This window comes from Chelonia mydas, chromosome 1 (genome assembly GCF_015237465.2).
Source record: "Chelonia mydas isolate rCheMyd1 chromosome 1, rCheMyd1.pri.v2, whole genome shotgun sequence".
NCBI lineage: Eukaryota > Metazoa > Chordata > Testudines > Cheloniidae > Chelonia > Chelonia mydas.
Window position 1 is genome coordinate 156,206,282 of NC_057849.1, and position 18,389 is coordinate 156,224,670.

Below are 18,389 nucleotides of genomic sequence, written 5' to 3' on the forward strand. Positions count from 1 at the left end.
CCAAGGAGGCAGTCCATTCTCAGAGTGTAGTGTCTGTTAGCTTTCCACAGAGACATATATAGAAGAGATTGTAATGGAAATAGCCATCTTATCATTTGTATTCTGTCATCTGTGTTGTTTTGTTCAATAATTTTTTTCTTTAATAATAAAATAGCATTGGTTAATAATTGTGATTATTTTGCTTGGTTTTGATGATAGCGTCTCCCCTAACATATGTAAAAGAACTACTGTGACTTAGGCCATGTCTACACTACGAAAGTATTCCGATTTTACATAAGTCTATTTTTGGGAACAGATTGTACAAAGTCGAGTGCATGCGTCCACATTAAGCACATTAATTCGGCGGTGTGTGTCCACAGTACCGTGGCAAGCGTCGACATTCCGAGCGGTGCACTGTGTCCCGCAGTCCCCGCTGCCCATTGGAATTCTGGGCTGAGCTCCCAATGCCTGATGGGGTCAAACATTTGTTGCGGGTGGTTATGGGTAAATGTCATCAGTCAACCCTCCATCCCTCCATGAAAGCAACAGCAGACAATCATTTCGCGCCCTTTTCCCTGGATTGCCTGAGCAGACGCTATAGCACGGCAAGCATGGAGCCCGTTCAGCTCACTGCAGCAGTTATGACCATTGTAAACACCTCGCGCACTATCATGCAATTTATGTAGAACCAGCACCTGAAAAACCAGGCGAGGAGGTGACAGCAGCGCAGTGATGAGGACATGAACACAGATTTCTCTAAAACCGCGGTCCCCGGCAATTTGGAGATCATGTAGTTATTGGGGCAGGCTCATGCCGTGGAACACCGATTCTGGGCCTGGGAAACAAGCACAGACTGGTGGGACCGCATAGTGTTGCGGGTTTGGGATGATTCCCAGTAGCTCCGAAACTTTTGCATGCGTAAGGGCACTTTCCTTGGAACTTTGACTTGCTTTCCCCTGCCCTGACGCGCAAGAATACCAAGATGAGAGCAGCCCTCACAATTCACAAGCGAGTGGCAATAGCCCTGTGGAAGCTTGCAATGCCAGACAGCTACCAGTCACTCGGTAATCAATTTGGAGTGGGCAAATCTACTGTGGGGGTTGCTGTGACACAAGTAGCCAGCGCAATCATTGAGCTGCTGCTATTAAAGGTAGTGACTTTGGGAAATGTGCAGGTCATGCTAGATGGCTTTGCTGCAATGGGATCCCCTAACTGTGGTGGGGCTATAGACGGAATGCATATCCCTATCTTGGGATGGGACCACCAGGGCAGGCAGTACATAAACCGCAAGGGGTACTTTTCAGTGGTGCTGCAAGCACTGGTGGATCACAAGGGACGTTTCACCAACATCAGTGTGGGATGGCCGGGAAAGGTTCATGACGCTCGCGTCTTCAGGAACTCTGGTCTGTTTAAACGGCTGCAGGAAGGGATTTACTTCCAGAAAATAACTGTTGGGGATATTGAAGTGTCTATAGTTATCCTTGGGGACCCAGCCTACCCCTTAATGCCTGGCTCATGAAGCCGTACACAGGCACCCTGGACAGTAGTCAGGAGCTGTTCAACTATAGGCTGAGCAAGTGCAGAGTGGTGGTAGAGTGTGCATTTGGACGTTTAAAGGATCACTGGTGCAGTTTACGACACGATCAGACCTCAGCAAAACCAGTATTCCCGTTGTTATTGCTGCTTGCTGAGTGCTCCACAATCTCTGTGAGGGTAAGGGGGAGACGTTTATGGCGAGGTGGGAGGTTGAGGCAAATCGCCTGGCTGCTGAATACATGCAGCCAGACACCAGGGCGGTTAGAAGAGCACAGCAGGAAGGGCAGCGCAGAGAAGTGTTGAAAACCAGTTTCATGACTGGCCAGGGTACTGTGTGACACTTCTGTTTGTTTCTCCTTGATGAAAACCTGCCCCCTTGGTTGCCTCTAAATTCCCTGTAAGCCACCCGCCCTCCCCCCTTTGATCACAGCTTGCTTGCAAAGGAAATAAAGTCACTATCGTTTAAAAAACATGTATTCTTTATTAATTGATTATAAAAATAGGGAGATAACTCACAAGGTAGCCCAGGTGGGGTGTGGGAGGAGGGTCGGAGGGAAGGAGAAGGCCACTTTAACACTTGTTGAATGCCAGCCTTCTGTTGCTTGGGCTGTCCACTGGGGTGGAGTGGTTGGGTACCCAGAGCCTCCCCCCACACGTTCTTGGGCATCTGGGTGAGGAGGCTATGGAAGTTGGAGAGGAGAGAGGGCGGTTAAACAGGGGCTGCAGCTGTAGTCTGTGATCCTGCTGCCATTCATGAACCTCCACCAGATGCCAGAGCATGTCCGTTTGATCCCGCAGTACCCTCAGCGTTGCCTCATGCCTCCTCTGATCTTCCTGACGCCACGACCTCTCCTCACGTTCATCAGCCACTTTCCTGTACTCTGTATTGTGTCCCTCCACACATTCTGCTGAGCTGTCAGTGCCGGATGACTGCATGAGCTCAGAGAACATTTCATCGCACGTGCGTTTTTTTTGCCACCTTATCTGAGATAAGCCTCCCTCCTCCGTCCCAGAGGCTGAAACATTTGCAGCTGCTGGAGGAAAAAAAAGGGAGTGAAGTATTTAAAGATACATTTTACAGAACAATGGCTATACTCTTTCATGTACAACATGAACAACACTATTCACATTACATAGTACATGTGATTTTGGTACAAGGTCGCATTTTGCATCTTATATTGAGTTCCTGCGGCTTTGGTGTTAGAGATCACACACGCAGTGCTGGGCAACAGAATTCAGCTTGCAGGCGGCCACGGTAAGCCATAGTCTTTTGGCTTCTGCAACCTTCATAACAGCAGCGCCCTCCTTTCCCATACAAGCAAAGCACGTTGAGTTGGCCATTTAGTGCTGCCGTTTTCCTGTTAATGTGCAGTAGCAGAAACCAAACTAACCCCTCCCCACATCCAATTCTCTGGGATGATTGCTTTACCCCTCATCCCACGGCATGGCTGATATCGGGGAAGATCCTTGCTAGCCAAACGTGAACAGCTCAGCACCAATACCCCCCTCCCCCCACCGTGTGGCTAACTGCGGGGAGGATTTCTTTTCAGCCACAGGCAACTAGCCCAGTAGGAACAGCCACCTCTGAATGTCCCCTCAATTAAATTCCCCTATTTCAACCAGGTTACCACGAATGATATCACTCTCCTGAGGATAACACAGAGATAAAGAACGGATGTTGCTTGAATGCCAGCAAACACCGGGACCATACGCTGCCAGGCTTTGTCATGCATTGATACCAGATTACTTGCTACTAGCATGGCATGGTAAAGCGTCCCACCATGGGAGGATGGAATAAGGCTGCTCTCCCCAGAAACCTTCTGCAAAGGCTTTTAGAGTACCTCCAGGAGAGCTTCATGGAGACGTCCCTGGAGGATTTCTGCTCCATCCCCAGACACGTTAACAGACTTTTCCAGTAGCTATACTATGAATGCATCCCAAGTCCTCAGGGCTACTTAATCATTAAAAAAAAACCACTTGCTTTTATAACATGTATTATATTTAAAAAGGTACACTCACCAGAGGTCCCTTCTCCGGCTTTGTTGGGTTGGGAGGGTATTTCAGTCAGGGTGATAAAAAGATCCTGGCTGTCGGAGAGAACAGTGTGCTGTGTGCTCTCCTCAAGCTCGTCCTCCTCATCTTCCCCGTCTGAAAAATCCTCAGGCATGACGGAGAGTACCCCATCATCGGAGTCCACGGACAGGGCTGGGGTAGTGGTGGTGGCCCCCCCTAGAATTGCATGCAGCCCAGCGTAGAAGTGGCATTTCTGGGGCTCTATCCCAGAGCATCCGTTTGACTCTTTGGTTTTCTGGTACGCTTGTCTGAGCTCCTTAAGTTTCACGCAGCACTGTGCTGCATCCCTGCTGTAGCCTCATGGCCCTCAGAGATTTTTTGAAATGTTTTGGCCTTTCATCTTTTGGAACGTAGTTCTGATAGCACGGATTCGACTCCCCATACAGCGATCAGATCCAGTACCTCCCATACAGTCCATGCTGGAGCTCTTTTGCGATTCTGGGACTGCATGGTCACCTGTGCTGATGAGCTTGCCTGGCCAAACGGGAAATGAGATTCAAAAGTTCCCGGGGCTTTTTCTGTGTACCTGGCGAGTACATCCGAGCACAGAATGCTGTCCAGAAGGGTCACAATGCACTGTGGGATAGCTCCCGGAGGCCAATACCTTCAAATTGCATCCACACTAACCCTAATTCGAAATGGCGATGTTGATTTCAGTGCTAATCCCCTCATTGGGGAGGTTTTCAGAGCCCTTTATGTCGAAAAAATGGCTTCGTTGTGTGGACGGGTGCAGGGTTAATTCGATTTAACGCTGCTAAATCCGACAAACACATAGTGTAGACCAGGCCTAACTAGGGGAATTGCAATTCCTGAGACAGTCTCAGGAATAGCCTGTATCAATAACTCTGTTTTAATTTTGGTCTTTTCTGAATTGACGGTAAGAGAAACAGTTGGAAAGAGCTGACCTACCACTTCTCATTTCACTGAACTGAGTATTTTTGGTAATTTTTAGAATAAAATTACTTGGGGATCAACAGTTTAAAATTATCCCTTTTAACTCAACACTAGAGTGACTAGAAATTACCAGAAACTCAGAGCCTTAAATTAGGCCCTGTCTACATTCGCAAACTTTGTAGCCATAGTTCAGTGTAGTGCCCTTAGTGATCGCAGTGGGAGAAGGTATAGGGTATTTTAGAACATAGATATTCAGGCCTACCTGTAAAGCAGGGATTTCCCTAGACCCCTTCAGGGGTACATCCCCCCTGAATTTCCCCAACACTCCCTCCTCCCCAGTTACATGCAGTGTTGCCAATTTAGTCATTGGTTGGAAGTTTGAATTGAAATTGAAACATTAATACACACTTTAAAAGCATATACAGTATATGATAAAATACTTGTACCTGAGAAAGCAGAATAGGTTTGAAAAGTATGAACAAAGGCTAGCTTCCTCATACAGCTGTTATTTATGACAATGTCGGCACATTTGTTTTGGATACCTAATAGTTTCAAATTATTTATTTATAAGCAAGGTCTGAATGTGCTCTCCCCTGACAGCTGGTGATGAGCCAGGGATGGGTGGAAAGGCTTCAGGACCAGACTGTATTTACATGAACACACCTACTCTGCCTAGGTATCCGGCAGACAGAGCTGTGTTACCCAAGTGATCAATTTTGGCTGGTGTTGGGTTACAAATCACTTAAGTATTAAATGTGGGGGTTATGAAATGTTGTTATCCTTATTGTAGGAGTAAAGAGCAGCAGAACTGTGCTTAGCCTGCCTGAATGAGGGGGTCTCCCTCAGTGCATAATTTGTGCAAGGGCTTGCCAGGGTTGAGCCCCAGCACCTCTAGGCTGGACAGTTCATAGCCCTGGGACCTCTGGGCTTGTCATATCAGTTATGAAAGTATCAAACTTGCTTGAGCCCTGGCACCTTTTCGTTACAAATTAAGCCCTGGTCACCCTCAACTGAACTGCACTCCCTAAGCAAGAGGTTTGGATGCCAAATCCTACTGAAAAGAGAGAGAGAGAGGGTGGGGCACAGGTGTTTTGCTTGGTGGTGTGGGCTCTGCATAAGAGTCACAGGCACTATTTGACCAGCCCCTCTCTTCTGTTTAGAGAGAGAGCTGATTAGGCTTTGTAAGTGACCACTAGAGCTGAAATCACTGATAATCAGATTTAAGTGCTTAGACCTGCTGTGGGACAGTGTTTCTGTGGAAGAGATGGCCCAGCCTGCATGAACAGCAAGATTCCTGTCCCGTCCCATCCCCCCGCACCCTGAGAGCTGGGTGGAACCTCGAGACACTGACTCACAGAGGTCACAGTGGCAGGTTGCAGCAGAAGGTGACAGTGCAGGGCCACTGGGGACGGAGCGGTAGAATGAACGGTGGCACGACAGACAACAACGGTCAGAGCATTGGACTATGTTAGATTTGTGACTGGGATACTTATATAAATACATTTCCTAGTAGGCCAAGATTTTTAAAGTGCATTATTTGCCAAGGTCATAATCTCACATCATCGCTATCTCAAGAGGTCATTATCTTGGGGATTTCTGTACTAAACTTTTTTATTGCAATTATTTTTATGTAAGAACGGCCATATGGTGTCAGACCAATGCTCCATCTATCCCAGTATCCTGTCTTCCGACAGTGACTATTCCAGGTGCTTCAGAGGAAATGAACAGAACAGGGAATCATCGAGTGATCCCTCCCCTGTTGTCCACTCCCAGCTTCTGGCGAATAGAGGCTAGGGACACTCAGAGCATGGTGTTGCATCCCTGCCCATCCTGGCTAATAGCAATTGATGGACCTGACCTCTATGAACCTATCTAGTTCTTTTTTGAACCCTGTTATAATTTTGGCTTTCACAACATCCCTGGCAAAAAGTTCCATGGGTGACTGTGCATTGTGTGAAGAAATACTTCCTTTTGTTTGTTTTAAACTTACTGCCTAGTAATTGCATTTGGTGACCCCTGGTTCTTGTGTTAAGTGAAGGGATAAATGACACTTCCTTATTCATTTTCCCCACACCAGTCAAGATTTTATAAGCCTCTATCATATCCCCTCTTACTCGTCTCTTTTCCAAGCTGAAAAGTCCTAGCCTTTTTAATCTCTCCTTGTATGGAATCTGTTCCATACCCCTAATCATTTTTGTTGCCCTTCTCTGTACCCTTTCCAATCCCAATATATCTTTCTGAGATGTGGTGACCAGAACTATATGCAGTATTTAAGATGTGGGCATATCATGGATTTATATTGTAAAAGTGGAGGAGCTTGGTCTGCCAGACTGATCAGCTAAGCCAATACCGACAACCTATCTGAAAAGGCTGCAAAACACCATGCCTCTGGACTGCATCAACGTGCCGAAAGCCCTATAAACCAGTCACTCTCAAAGCCAATTTTAGAAGAACTTAATGAGGCTGTTAAGAATGCTGGAGACACAACTCAGTTTATGTGACTCAACATGGCTGCGGCATCATACTTTCTATTTAAGTAAGAGATACCATACACTACAAACGGGAGGCCAACTGGAGGCATTGTCACTTGTTAATCCGGAAGTGGACTCTGGTTTTGAACAAGACTGGCAAATGCTCGCTATCTTTCTGAAAAAGCTCAGCTGACTCTCTAGAAGCATGCGGTGCAACAGCTGAAAAAGTGAAGAACTCTCTCAGCATATTCAAAATATGTGCATACATGGCTGATGAAGCACCAATGCAAATAGGCGTCAAGTATTAAGTCATTGCATATGTTATCTTGATGTCCATGGTAGGCTAGTAGATGCATTCTAGATGTTCAGGTTATAGAAGACATCAGCTGCATTGTGACATCTAAGAAGAGTTAAATGCTTGTAAATTGAACCCCAAACAGATGGCTGCTTGTGCATTTAATGGAGTTACAAACTTCTCTGGAAGACATAGTGGAGTGCAAGCTTTGCTCAGAGAAAAGTGGAACCCTAATCTCTCCTATTCACACTACAGAGGCCATCTATTCCAGCTAGCGATAGTACAAGTACGAGCTGCAGAATCTTAAAAAGACATTAAAAAGCCACACATTTAATGGCTTTATACTTTTTTTTTTCCCCAGCAAGAGTCCAAAAGGACTGAACGTCTTGGAAACAAATAGAAGATACACTGGGATTGAAGTTCAAATTAGTCCAACCTGGGAAAACATGCACTATCTCATGAGCGATTCCTGGCTGTGGTCTTAAAATTACTGCAACCGTTATTACTGGCTTGGGAAAGTATCCACCAAGATAGGACAGATCTAAGTAGTGAGGCTGGTGGACTACTTTTGTTACTAAGTTCAGAGAAGACTATCACGATTCTCTCTCTTGTATGTCTATTGTTGAAACCACTTGGGTCGTTAAACACTGTCATCCAGGCATCTGCTATAACAGTAGTAGATCTTTGTCCAGCAATAGACGCTACCCTTGGATCAGAGATATCCATTGAAAATGTACTGGACTGAAATCCTTGCTTCTTCCAGAAGTTGACTAATGAAGGTACTTATATTGACTCTTTAAGTGAAGAGGACAAGAAGTGCTTGTTAAGCCAGCTGAAAAAAAATACATCGACTTGATTCTTACAAATCTACAATAGCGATTTCTGGATTCTACTCAACCTCCACGTAGCTTTTACAGATGCCTGTCTTATAAAACACCTACAGTTGAGTGGAGCGAGGCACTACCAGCAATAGGGCTGGTATGCGATCAGAACAGAATAGAGAATTTGAACACAGAGTGGAATAGCATACGATGAACAAATGAAAATTTAACTTCAACTTCTTTCTCATCACTAGTAGTTCAACCCAACTGAAGAGTGCAAAATTACAAGAAACCAAGACAGATGTAGACGTAGTGCTTTGTAGCAGGATTGAGTAGCCAACTTTAATTTCTGTGATGATTTTAAAACATGAGTTAAATCTAATAAAATGGTCATTAAACATTTTTCAGTTTCAACTATGGTGCCATACAGACCACCTTTGCCCTCACAGTCTCAACCCTCGTCGGCCCTCATCCCACCCTGAATAATCCAACCCCTCTCCCCCGCATTTCAATTCCTGGGGAAAACACTGCTGTAAAGGCCTATACTTTAGCTAAGTGATAAAAATACACCTAAGTTCTTAGTTATGGAGGTATAAAACAAAGAATCAAAAATCACAAGTCCACCTGCGTATGGGCCTTCTCATTAGGATAGTCTGAGGCCTTGTTCTTAGGCTAAGGCCTTTGGCTCATCCTCACATGCCAAACCAGTCACATTGAAATAAGGTGGTGCTGGGCTCTTAGGAAGACAATCCTGTCCTGATAGTGCCCATCACCACCAGCTAAAGAAATAGATCTTAAGATGGTTAAAGAAAACGTAGTTTGATAGCATTTTGTCTGGCAAGAAATCACTTATCAATGCTTGTGGTTGTGAAACCCTCATTTCTGTACTGTTTTATCTTTATGGCCCCCACTTTTCTGTTGTTAATCTGTCTGGTTCTCTAATTGTTTCTGTCTGCTGTAGAATTAATTTTGCTAGGTGTAAGTTAATTAGGGTAGTGGGATATAATTGGTTAGAGAATTATGTTACAATGTGTTAGGATTGGTTAGTTAAATTTCAGTAAAATGATTGGTTAAGGTATAGCTGAGAATATTACTATATAAACTGGGGTCAAACAGGAAGTGGAAGGGGAAATTGGAATCATGCTTGCTAAGGGGGGGGGCAGGAATGGAGAACAGGGACACAGGCAAAGCTCTCTGGCGCCAGAGCTGGGAAGGGTACACGGGGTAAATGCTCTGAGGTGCCAGAACTGGAAGGGGGCGGGGGGAGGGCGCGACACTGGGGAACACACTATTGGCATATAGGGATAAGCCCAACTGGTGTGAAGGGTTTGGGAATATGCTTGCTTGGAAACTAACCCAAATAAACATCGCATTGTCTGCACTTCAGACTTCTGGTCTTTTGCTGCTTGCTGTCTGTGTGACAAGAACCAGAGAAGTGGGAGGGTTGAGGGAAAGCCCTCTAACATGGTAGACAACAATGAATTAGATAACTCAGTGATAATAAAAAATAAAATAATCTAACAACATAAAAGCCTGAGCCCTTGCTACACTCTCCGCCTGTTTTTTTGAGGTGTAATCATAAATGCCATTGTAGCTTTGGCAGCCACTTTTTGAGCCTACACAACTTACCTATTTTAAGCCCATGGGACTGTTCAAGAGAGTAAAGCCGGGATCGGCAACCTTTGGCCCACAGCTGCCACGGTAAGCCACCTGGCAGGCCAGGCTCGTTTGTTTACCTGCTGAGTCCAGAGGTTTGGCCAATCGCAGCTCCCACTGGCCACGATTCGCCGCTCCAGGCCAATGGGGGCAGCGGGAAGCAGCGCGGGCCAAGGAATGTGCTGGCCCGCACTCCAACCCCCTCCTGCACCCTGAACCCCTCATTTCTAGTCCCACCTCCAAGTCCACGCCCTCACCCTCTCCCACACCCCAAGCTCCTGCCCCAGCCCGGTGAATGTGAGTGAGGGTGGGGGAGAGTGAGAAATGGAGCGAGGGGGGAAATGGAGTGAGTGGGAAGCATGGCCTTGGAGAAGGGCCAGGGGTGTTCAGTTTTGTGTGATTAGAAAGTTGGCAACACTATCTCACAATTTCATTGCAAGCCTTGTGATATTTGATGTTTGCTTAAAGCTCCAGCTCCCAGATCAATGCTGTTTGATTTTCAGCTTTCATTTAAATAAAAAACAAACAAGATTTCTAGCCCTCAGGCTTGTGGAGAAAAATTTTGTACATGTGACTTGAGTAACAGCTCAAACACACACACACATTTTAAAACCAATATCTGCTTTGAATGCTTGGCTTTGGCAATACTGTGAGCTACTCAGCCCAATTCTAGATCCCTTGCTCCCTAGTAACCTCTCCAGAAATCAGTGGGAGCTTTATGTAAGGGATGCAGTACCAATCCCACTTTGTGCTGATCTGTAATTTACAATGTCCAAACTTACATGTATGTTCTGTTACCAGTTTGGTAACTTATAAGAAACTAAAATTACTTAGGATAAAACTGTCCTTTTTTTGTTAAAAAAAAAAAAAAAAAAAAAAAAAAAGGAAGTCTGATAGTCCATATCATAATGAACAAAAGTGATGTCAAGTAGTTTAGCCCCAAATATGGGTTCATTTGTGTATTATTAAAAAGGGAAGACTGTTACTAAATATGATTATCTTTTTAGTTTAAACAAATCAGTGTCAACTTCATTGTTTTATATGTGATTTAAACTTTTTTGAACATATACAAGCCATATATAACAGCAGTTTGTGCTAACGCATGAAAGAGACACAGCTGGTTATGTTCTGTTTTACTGGCAGTTTAATTGCAGTAGTCACAAACTGAATTAAGTACAGACTTAGAAGGAAAGTAACAATTTTTAAAAGTCTAATTTATTCTTCATAACTTATTAGAAAACATAGGTAAGGAGAAATAATTCTCAAGTGTAATCATCTTGACAGTACCCCTTTAAAACAGAGCCTTTTAATTATGACACATTAATTGTATTTGATGCACTATAATTTTTTTCAGTTAATAGGAAATTTTTCATCCAACCTTTTAAAGTTACCTTTTGTGGAAATCCCCTCTCTCCCATGCACAATTTCTTCATAATGTAAGTGGGGCGTTTGGGTACCGTATGAACATGGAACCTTCCTAGATCTTCTTGTTAAACTGGAAACCAAATATCTGCATCTCAGGAGGAAAGCTACAGAGCAGGAAGAACAGTTTGCTCCCCAATACATGGTTTATTTTTCCAGAAAATAAGACGCCAATAAGAAAAGAAGAAAAAAATAAATAAAAAAGGAGGAGAAGCAGGTCAAGGCAAAAAAGAAAGAAAGAGGGAAGCAATAATGGGGGAGGGGAGAGAAGGAAACAATGACAATCCAAACTGCCTTGGGCAAAGGAAGTTAGACCACTGGACTATTATGTTTTTAGTTCTCTTGAGAGGCTCTCAGAGACCATGGTCCTAGGTGTCATTGTAGAATCAAGACACAGAGGAAGCGAGCGAGTGAGAGAGCGAGCATGCACTCTGTCTATGCTGTTATTTTAAAGCTTCTTCCCAGTTTGAAAAGTAAAGACAGTGACATTAAGTCAAACCCACTTTTCTCCTTGAGGTAACTAAACTACTCTGCTTTATCAGAGAGACAAGGTGGGTGAGGTAATATCTTTTATTGGACCAACTTTTGTTGATGAGACAGACGAGCTTACACAGAGCTCTTCCTCAGTGACCTGAAGATATTACTTCACCTACCTTGTCTCTTTAATATCCAAAATGGCTAAACCGCCACTGCATGGTACTTTGCTTTAAAGCAGTTTTTTTTTTTCTTTCAATTCCTCAGATAGCATTACTCAAATTTGCACACAGAACAGACTATAAAAAGATAATTCCTTTTTTGATTTTAGTAGGGTATATTTTTGAAGTAAACAAAACCATCTGAAACACATGCTTCTTTACATTACAAAAGCTAAGTCGGAAAAGCAGTGAGAGGTTAGACAAAGTCGTAGAAATGCTGTGTCTGACAGAAAAAACACTTTTCTTCTTAAGATGAATATGATGCTTACAAATTACAGGATGGAACTGCTGAATATTATCTTGCGCTCTTACAAGACCTGAGCCCAAACCAAAATCCATGCAGAAAAGAGGCTGGGAGCCATTTCCCTCTCAAATTCACTCTAACTATGAATAAAGTCACACTTCACAGCAACAGAGAAAAGATAAAAAGGAATTTTGACTCCTATTAGCAGATATTGAAATATAGATGTGTTACAGTACTCAGCTTCCTGCTAGAGGAGTACCTCGGCTTGACCATGACCAGCTAACACATTTTCAAATGTGACTTTGTGACATTCCCCAGGATGCAATCTGGGCCACTGGACTGCTGTGTCCCCTTAATCCTTGGCCATTCTTATGTTAATCCTACAGCCAGAGAGGTCTTTTACACTGCTTTGGTGGTGAACAGCAACCCCTACCAGCTCTGTTCACTCACAGCCACCAGCATGTAAAAGTCACTCTGATGGATACATGAATGCTATGCCCAGCCACCCACAAATTATATACAAGGTGATACCCACATAACTGCAGTCCCCAGCCTTGCCCCTCAGAAACGTGTGTCTTGCAGTCTTCAATAGAGTTCTGGCCAGCACAAGCTCATTAATAGTCCATCATTCCATCAAAGGAAATGATTATGCACCAGCCTTTGTTAACCTGAGTAGAGATTCCCCAAAACACACTGGTTTTGATAAAACAATAGAACAAGTTTATTAACTACAGAAAGATAGATTTTAAGTGATTACAAGTGATAAGGCATAAAAGTCAGAATTGGTTACAAAATAAATAAAAGATAACTTGGTAAAGTTTAAGAATTAGATTACAGTTCTAAGTAAGATTTGAAGCAAACAGCTCTCTCACCCACCAGATGTTGCAGGCAATTCACAGTCGTCAGTTCACAGGCTGGATTTCCTTTCAGCCTGGGACCTCCCTCCCCCTGATTCAGTGCCCTTAGATATTCGTTGATGTCATAAGCAGAGAGAAAAGTGGTGGCGAGGAGAGGAGAGGAGGACAGGGCCCTTCTCCTCTCTCATACCCCAACTCTTTGTACTGGAAAAATCCTTGCTGGATCGCAGAGGTAGGCACTTCCACTGCATATGTGCTCTGCAAACCATCCTTCAGAGGAATTGTAAATACTCTGTTTATACCTTCCCTCCTGCTGGCGAATGCCCAATTAAACAGTTAATAGTTTCTCGGCACCTGTGCTCAGTCTTTTGTGTTGTCCCTGGTAGCAATTCTCCGCATTTCCCAAAACCATAGCACATTTTAGTAATATTATGCAGTAAAATCTCATAGTTTCACATGCAGTGTTGTTACACACATCATAACAGGACAACGATGTTCAGCAGATCATGTGTGTTCAAACAATACCTCACAAGGCATACTTTGTAGAAAATATATCATAACCGTATAAAAGTGGTGAACATGGGGTACGGGGTGTCACAGACTTGCTTTATCCATAGCAGGTCCAAAGTCTTGTTTAAAATCATGTTAATTTAAATGTACTGGCTAACATGTCTAGACAAGCCCACAGAGTAGAAGATGCTTTCCAGAAAAATACTTCCTATGTGTTGATGCAACATACAGTACTTTTTAATCTACCTTGGCACACAACTTGTCAGGTCCATGACTATTTAAGGTTTTATGTCAAAGGTAGTCTAGCAGGTTCACCCGTCCCCAGAGGCCATGCTCCTGTGTGTGTATGGTTTTTAAAAAACATTCCTTACTCTGCTGATTCCATCCTAGGTTTTCCTTCCAGTTTTCACCCACTCATTCAAAGCCTAGTTCTATCCCTTATTTCCCTTCCCTACCACCACTGCCTACTGATTTAGCCTGTAATAATCTGCTATACTACCCTAGTTCAACTGGCGTTTACCCAATTGGCCTCCCTTTTTCTGTCCTATCCTATCACCACAAGTCTTCAGCCCCTCTTGTCATTCCTCACTGGCAGCAATTACTCTCCCATCACCACACCCGGAACTGAATCCAGAACTGTCAGAATTTATAACCTTTGAAACATCAAGCCACAAATTTTAAGTGCCCAACACATAGTTAAGGTATTTAATACATATTCCTCGGTTTTTTTGTAGTTGGACAGTGATAGAGGGACTGTCTCCAGTTAATCTTATGGAAATTGGAATTCATGGTTCGCAATGAAGACAGTTAGTTCCAATAACCACTTTATCCTTAATACAACTTTCTAAATGCCAGTTATAGGTCAGATTTTTGCTGACCCTCTGAGCAGAACAAACTGCCATTACAAAAGCTGCTTTCATGCTTCGCATTAATAATTAAACTGAACTGAGTGCATAAAACAGATGTTTGGTCACTAGAATAAAATTCAAGTTCCACCACGGTTTCAGTGGCAACTGATCAAAACTCAGCTGCATCATGCTGACTACTCAGAGGTACATAGTTCCTCCACCCACCCTTTTGCATTAAAGTTACAAGGAAAATATTTGTGTAGTCTCAATATAGGCACAATTTGGGAACACAATGGGATGAGAGGATAACAAGATGGGTGTAATCTGAGGAAAGTGCTACTCTGCAAATGTTAAGAACGATCAAGATAGACTCACGAGAGGAATCTGGGGAAAATGTGGTTTGTTTGTTTTTAAAGTTAGGCTTCTGTCTCTTGTTTGTTTGTCAAAAACTGTAGGAAGGAGCAAAGTAGACAACGCTTTAGTAAAAATACATGGAAAACAAATAAAACTAGACAATTTTTCATTCCACTTATCAAAGTGCTTATAGCTTCCATTTCGAGGCTTGCAAAAATAATACAATATTGAGTAAAGGCATTTAATCTGTTTCCAGATTATTTAAAGAAATAAAAAATTAGACTAGTGCAGTCAATGCCTTCTTGCCAACTCATACTATAATCTTCAGATTTGGAATAGCAGGCAGCCATAAAGTACACCATTCATCAGAAACAGGACAACTCCATGAAATAAAAGACATATATAATAACATTCCTCAAAACACCATGACATTTTTAGCTTTCAAATAATTCTCAAAGAACGTATGTGCACTTGAATCTATTGGTAATAGAATGAGGGTGGATTGGCAGCTAAATTGGTGTCCTGATATTTTTGGGATACTGTGCTATAAATCACCATCTTTCATAGAGGCTGAAAGAGGACGAGATATACTACCTTTTAGTTGCTTATCAGTTTATACTCTTCACTGTGAGGTACACTTGCATCAGACATATGTTTGCCATTTCAGAGTCAAGCAGAGAAGGAGGTGTGTAAAGCACCTCACTTGTTCAGTTGAAACTTTTTTTTTTTTTTTTTTTTTAAGTCTTGATCCTGCAAACATTTAAGCATATCCATGACTTTACTTATAAACATCAATGGGATCATGTTTCAATGTTTTACTCTGAGAAAATTCAGTTTACAGCGAGTTAAACTTTAAACCCAATTTCAGATGTAAAATGATGACCAAGTTTATTTTAAATTTTACATTACTTGTAATACACTTAACAGTTAAAGTAATATCACTTATGGGTAAGGACTTGGGGCATATAATTGAAATAAGGAACATCTTTCTTAGTAATATTATTCCTGAAGGTCTACATGAATCTCCATAATTTTGTTTTTCTTCTTATTTCAGAACCACTAAAAGTGTATAGGTAAGAGATATTCATATGCTGTTTATTTACCTTTTTCTACATACAGTTGTGTTGTAGTTTAAGGCACACAGGATCAGATTATTGATATGATCAAGTCTGATATCTTGAATCTCACAGAAGACAGTATTGGACATTCCACAGAGTAGTGGAAAACACACTCCCCCACACCCTGGGCAGCATTCAATATCGAGGAAAAAATTCTTCTTGAACCCAGGGGCAATCAAGTGATAGATCTGATGCATCAGATCTAAGTAGCCCCCATAACATGTATTTATCATAAAACTATCCAACTCTGTCTGAATCCATGTACTGCTTTATTACCTACTGTAATACATTTCAATTAGTCAGAATGGCAATTAGGCCAATCCTCTTCTATCAAAGCAGAAAAATTATTATACACAAGCCCAGAGAGGGCTTATTAGCTGAACTTTTCCATTTTACTAAGTATCTATATGACTGACTAACTTTTCATTATGGTAAGAAGTCAGAATAAAAAATAAAATAAAAACATTTTCACCTACATAGGGTCCCTTCATTCACTTAAATCTCATTAAAAGAGTGGGAGTACTAAACTTGAGGGGAAAAAAGTGACACAAAGCCCCAAGGGCTTTTGGAAAATTAATCCTTCTCAGCTGACAAGTCATCCCCACCAACAGTCCACCAAGGCTTCACATGACACAGATGAAAGAACAACCAAGTTTTCAACAAACACTTTTGAAGGAATTTGTAAGGGGAGGGGGCAAGAAGGAGGAATAATTCCAACCACAGGAAGTGCATTCTTTAACTATTAGCAGTATAGAGGCTACATTTTAAATAAAATGTAAGATGTTTTAAAACTTTGCATTACTGTAGTACTTAATGTAGTAAGAGTGGTTGAGTAATCTCTATGCGGGGGATCAGGAGCGTCTGGCAGTCAGCCTACTCCATCACACCTCAAGGTGGACTTCGAAAATAAGATAAGGTATGTTAAATACAATATTTTTGACTGACAGAGAAACTTGTTTCAAATCAAATTGACATCAAACAGTTTGAAATAAAAAGACCGGCTCTGCAGGATTTCCTTAAAATTACTGTGCCTGAGGACATTCGTTTCTCATGCAAAGTGCCAATGAATGGAAATGCTGCCTTTCAGAAAAGTTGCAAGCGGTATAACTGTACTTAGCACGAGGTCAATACACTATTTTTTCGTTTCTCTGTTTTTCGCCACCTAACAATACTGCAATTAAAAGGCAACAAGGGGGTGGGGAAGTCAATCCAGTCCTTCAACACTTGCCGTCATCGCTCACATGTGTAACAGTCACTTCTAACTCACCAACATGCTGATGATATTTAAGGTCTTCCAATGTTATCAAAAAAAGAAAAAGACGAAGAAGCCAGGAGTGACTTTTCCTCCTCTCCATAAACAATCAAAGGGACCTCTCTAGTCCTCCAAACTACATGAGAAGGGTCTCTGCGGTCCCTTCAATAGCGCGTGTATATAAATAGATCGATCTCCTTTTGAATAGTGCTTTTAAACTGAGCTCATGCACAACCCCTTCGGCAAGGGACCTCACCTGTGAGCGGCGGCACCAGTGCCTTTATTAAGGAAGAAGGCCCCCCTTAAAGGAAGGTGCACCGTCCCCTGCACCCGTGGCAGCTCAGCTGAGCCCGGTCTCACTCCCAGCGGAGCTGGAGGAGAACATTGCTCCGGGGAGGAGGAAACTCAGGAAAACTCCTCCCCGGGGGTAGCTGGCCGGCATGGGAAGAACAGCGACAGGCGTCTAACGCCCCCCGACCTGCCCCCACCCCCGCCCAAGAACCTTTCCTCCTCGACGCGCCCGTGGGGCGCAGCGCCCCGCACGCTGGGGCGGGGGTGCAGCCGGCAGGCGCGGGGGTAGCAGGCGGGACTCCAGCCCGGTTGGGAGGCAAGTCGCTTGCCCCGGGGAGCCCAGCTCGCGCGCGGCGGGGGAGTCTCACCTTCTGCGGCGGGGTCCCGATCAGCATCTCCAGGTAGTAGCCCCGGCCGGAGTCTCCCTGCAGATTCTCCACCATGGCCAAGAAGCTGACGGCGGCCCCGGGCTCCGAGGCTAAGGCCAAGCCGTCCGCCTCGCCGGGGGGGACCAAGTGGCGGCTGCTCCCGGAGCCGTTCCCCGGGGCGGCCGGCGGAGACACCCGCAGGGGGAAGGAGAAGCGAGGCCGGCCCAGCCCGGCAGCGCCAGCCAGGAGCAGCAGGAGGCAGGGAGCCGCGGGCAGCGTCCCCATCCCGGCGGCAGCGGGACGCTCGGCGGCTCAGGCAGGAGAGAGCAGCCGCCTGGCCGCGGGGCTGCAGCAGCCGGGGAGGAGGAGGAGGAGGAGGAGGAGGGCGGCTCCGGCTTCCCCACGCCCCGGCTTCATCTCGCGCCCCGGCGCCTCCTCGCACGCGCCCCGCCAGAGCCCGGGGGGCGCTCCGCGCGCAGCGGCGGGACCCAAGAGTTTGGGCTGGGAACAAGCGCCAAGAAACTTCCCCACCGGGCTCCGGCCAGCGGATGTGACGGGGCCGCCTGGAGGCAGCAGGAAAAAGTTTACCCAGGCCCTTAAAGGGACAAGGGGGAGGAGGGGGGCAAACGCCACCCACCCCCGGCAGGGCGGGGCGGGGCTCGGCTCAGCCCGGGGAAAAGTTGCTTGTTAGCTGCTGCCCAGCCC

General features: G+C 44.4%; 1 protein-coding gene across 1 annotated transcript in view; it reads right to left on the reverse strand.

Moving 5' to 3' along the window:
* BACE2 (beta-secretase 2) overlaps positions 1–18,263 on the reverse strand; it is a 67,785-nt gene extending 49,522 nt beyond the window's left edge. Inside the window, exon 1 of the mRNA XM_037903821.2 lies at positions 17,685–18,263. Within this exon, the coding sequence (XP_037759749.1) occupies positions 17,685–17,969 (285 nt within the window). The 5' untranslated portion in view covers positions 17,970–18,263. The remainder of the gene's footprint in view (positions 1–17,684) is intronic.
* Positions 18,264–18,389: the final 126 nt, after the last annotated feature.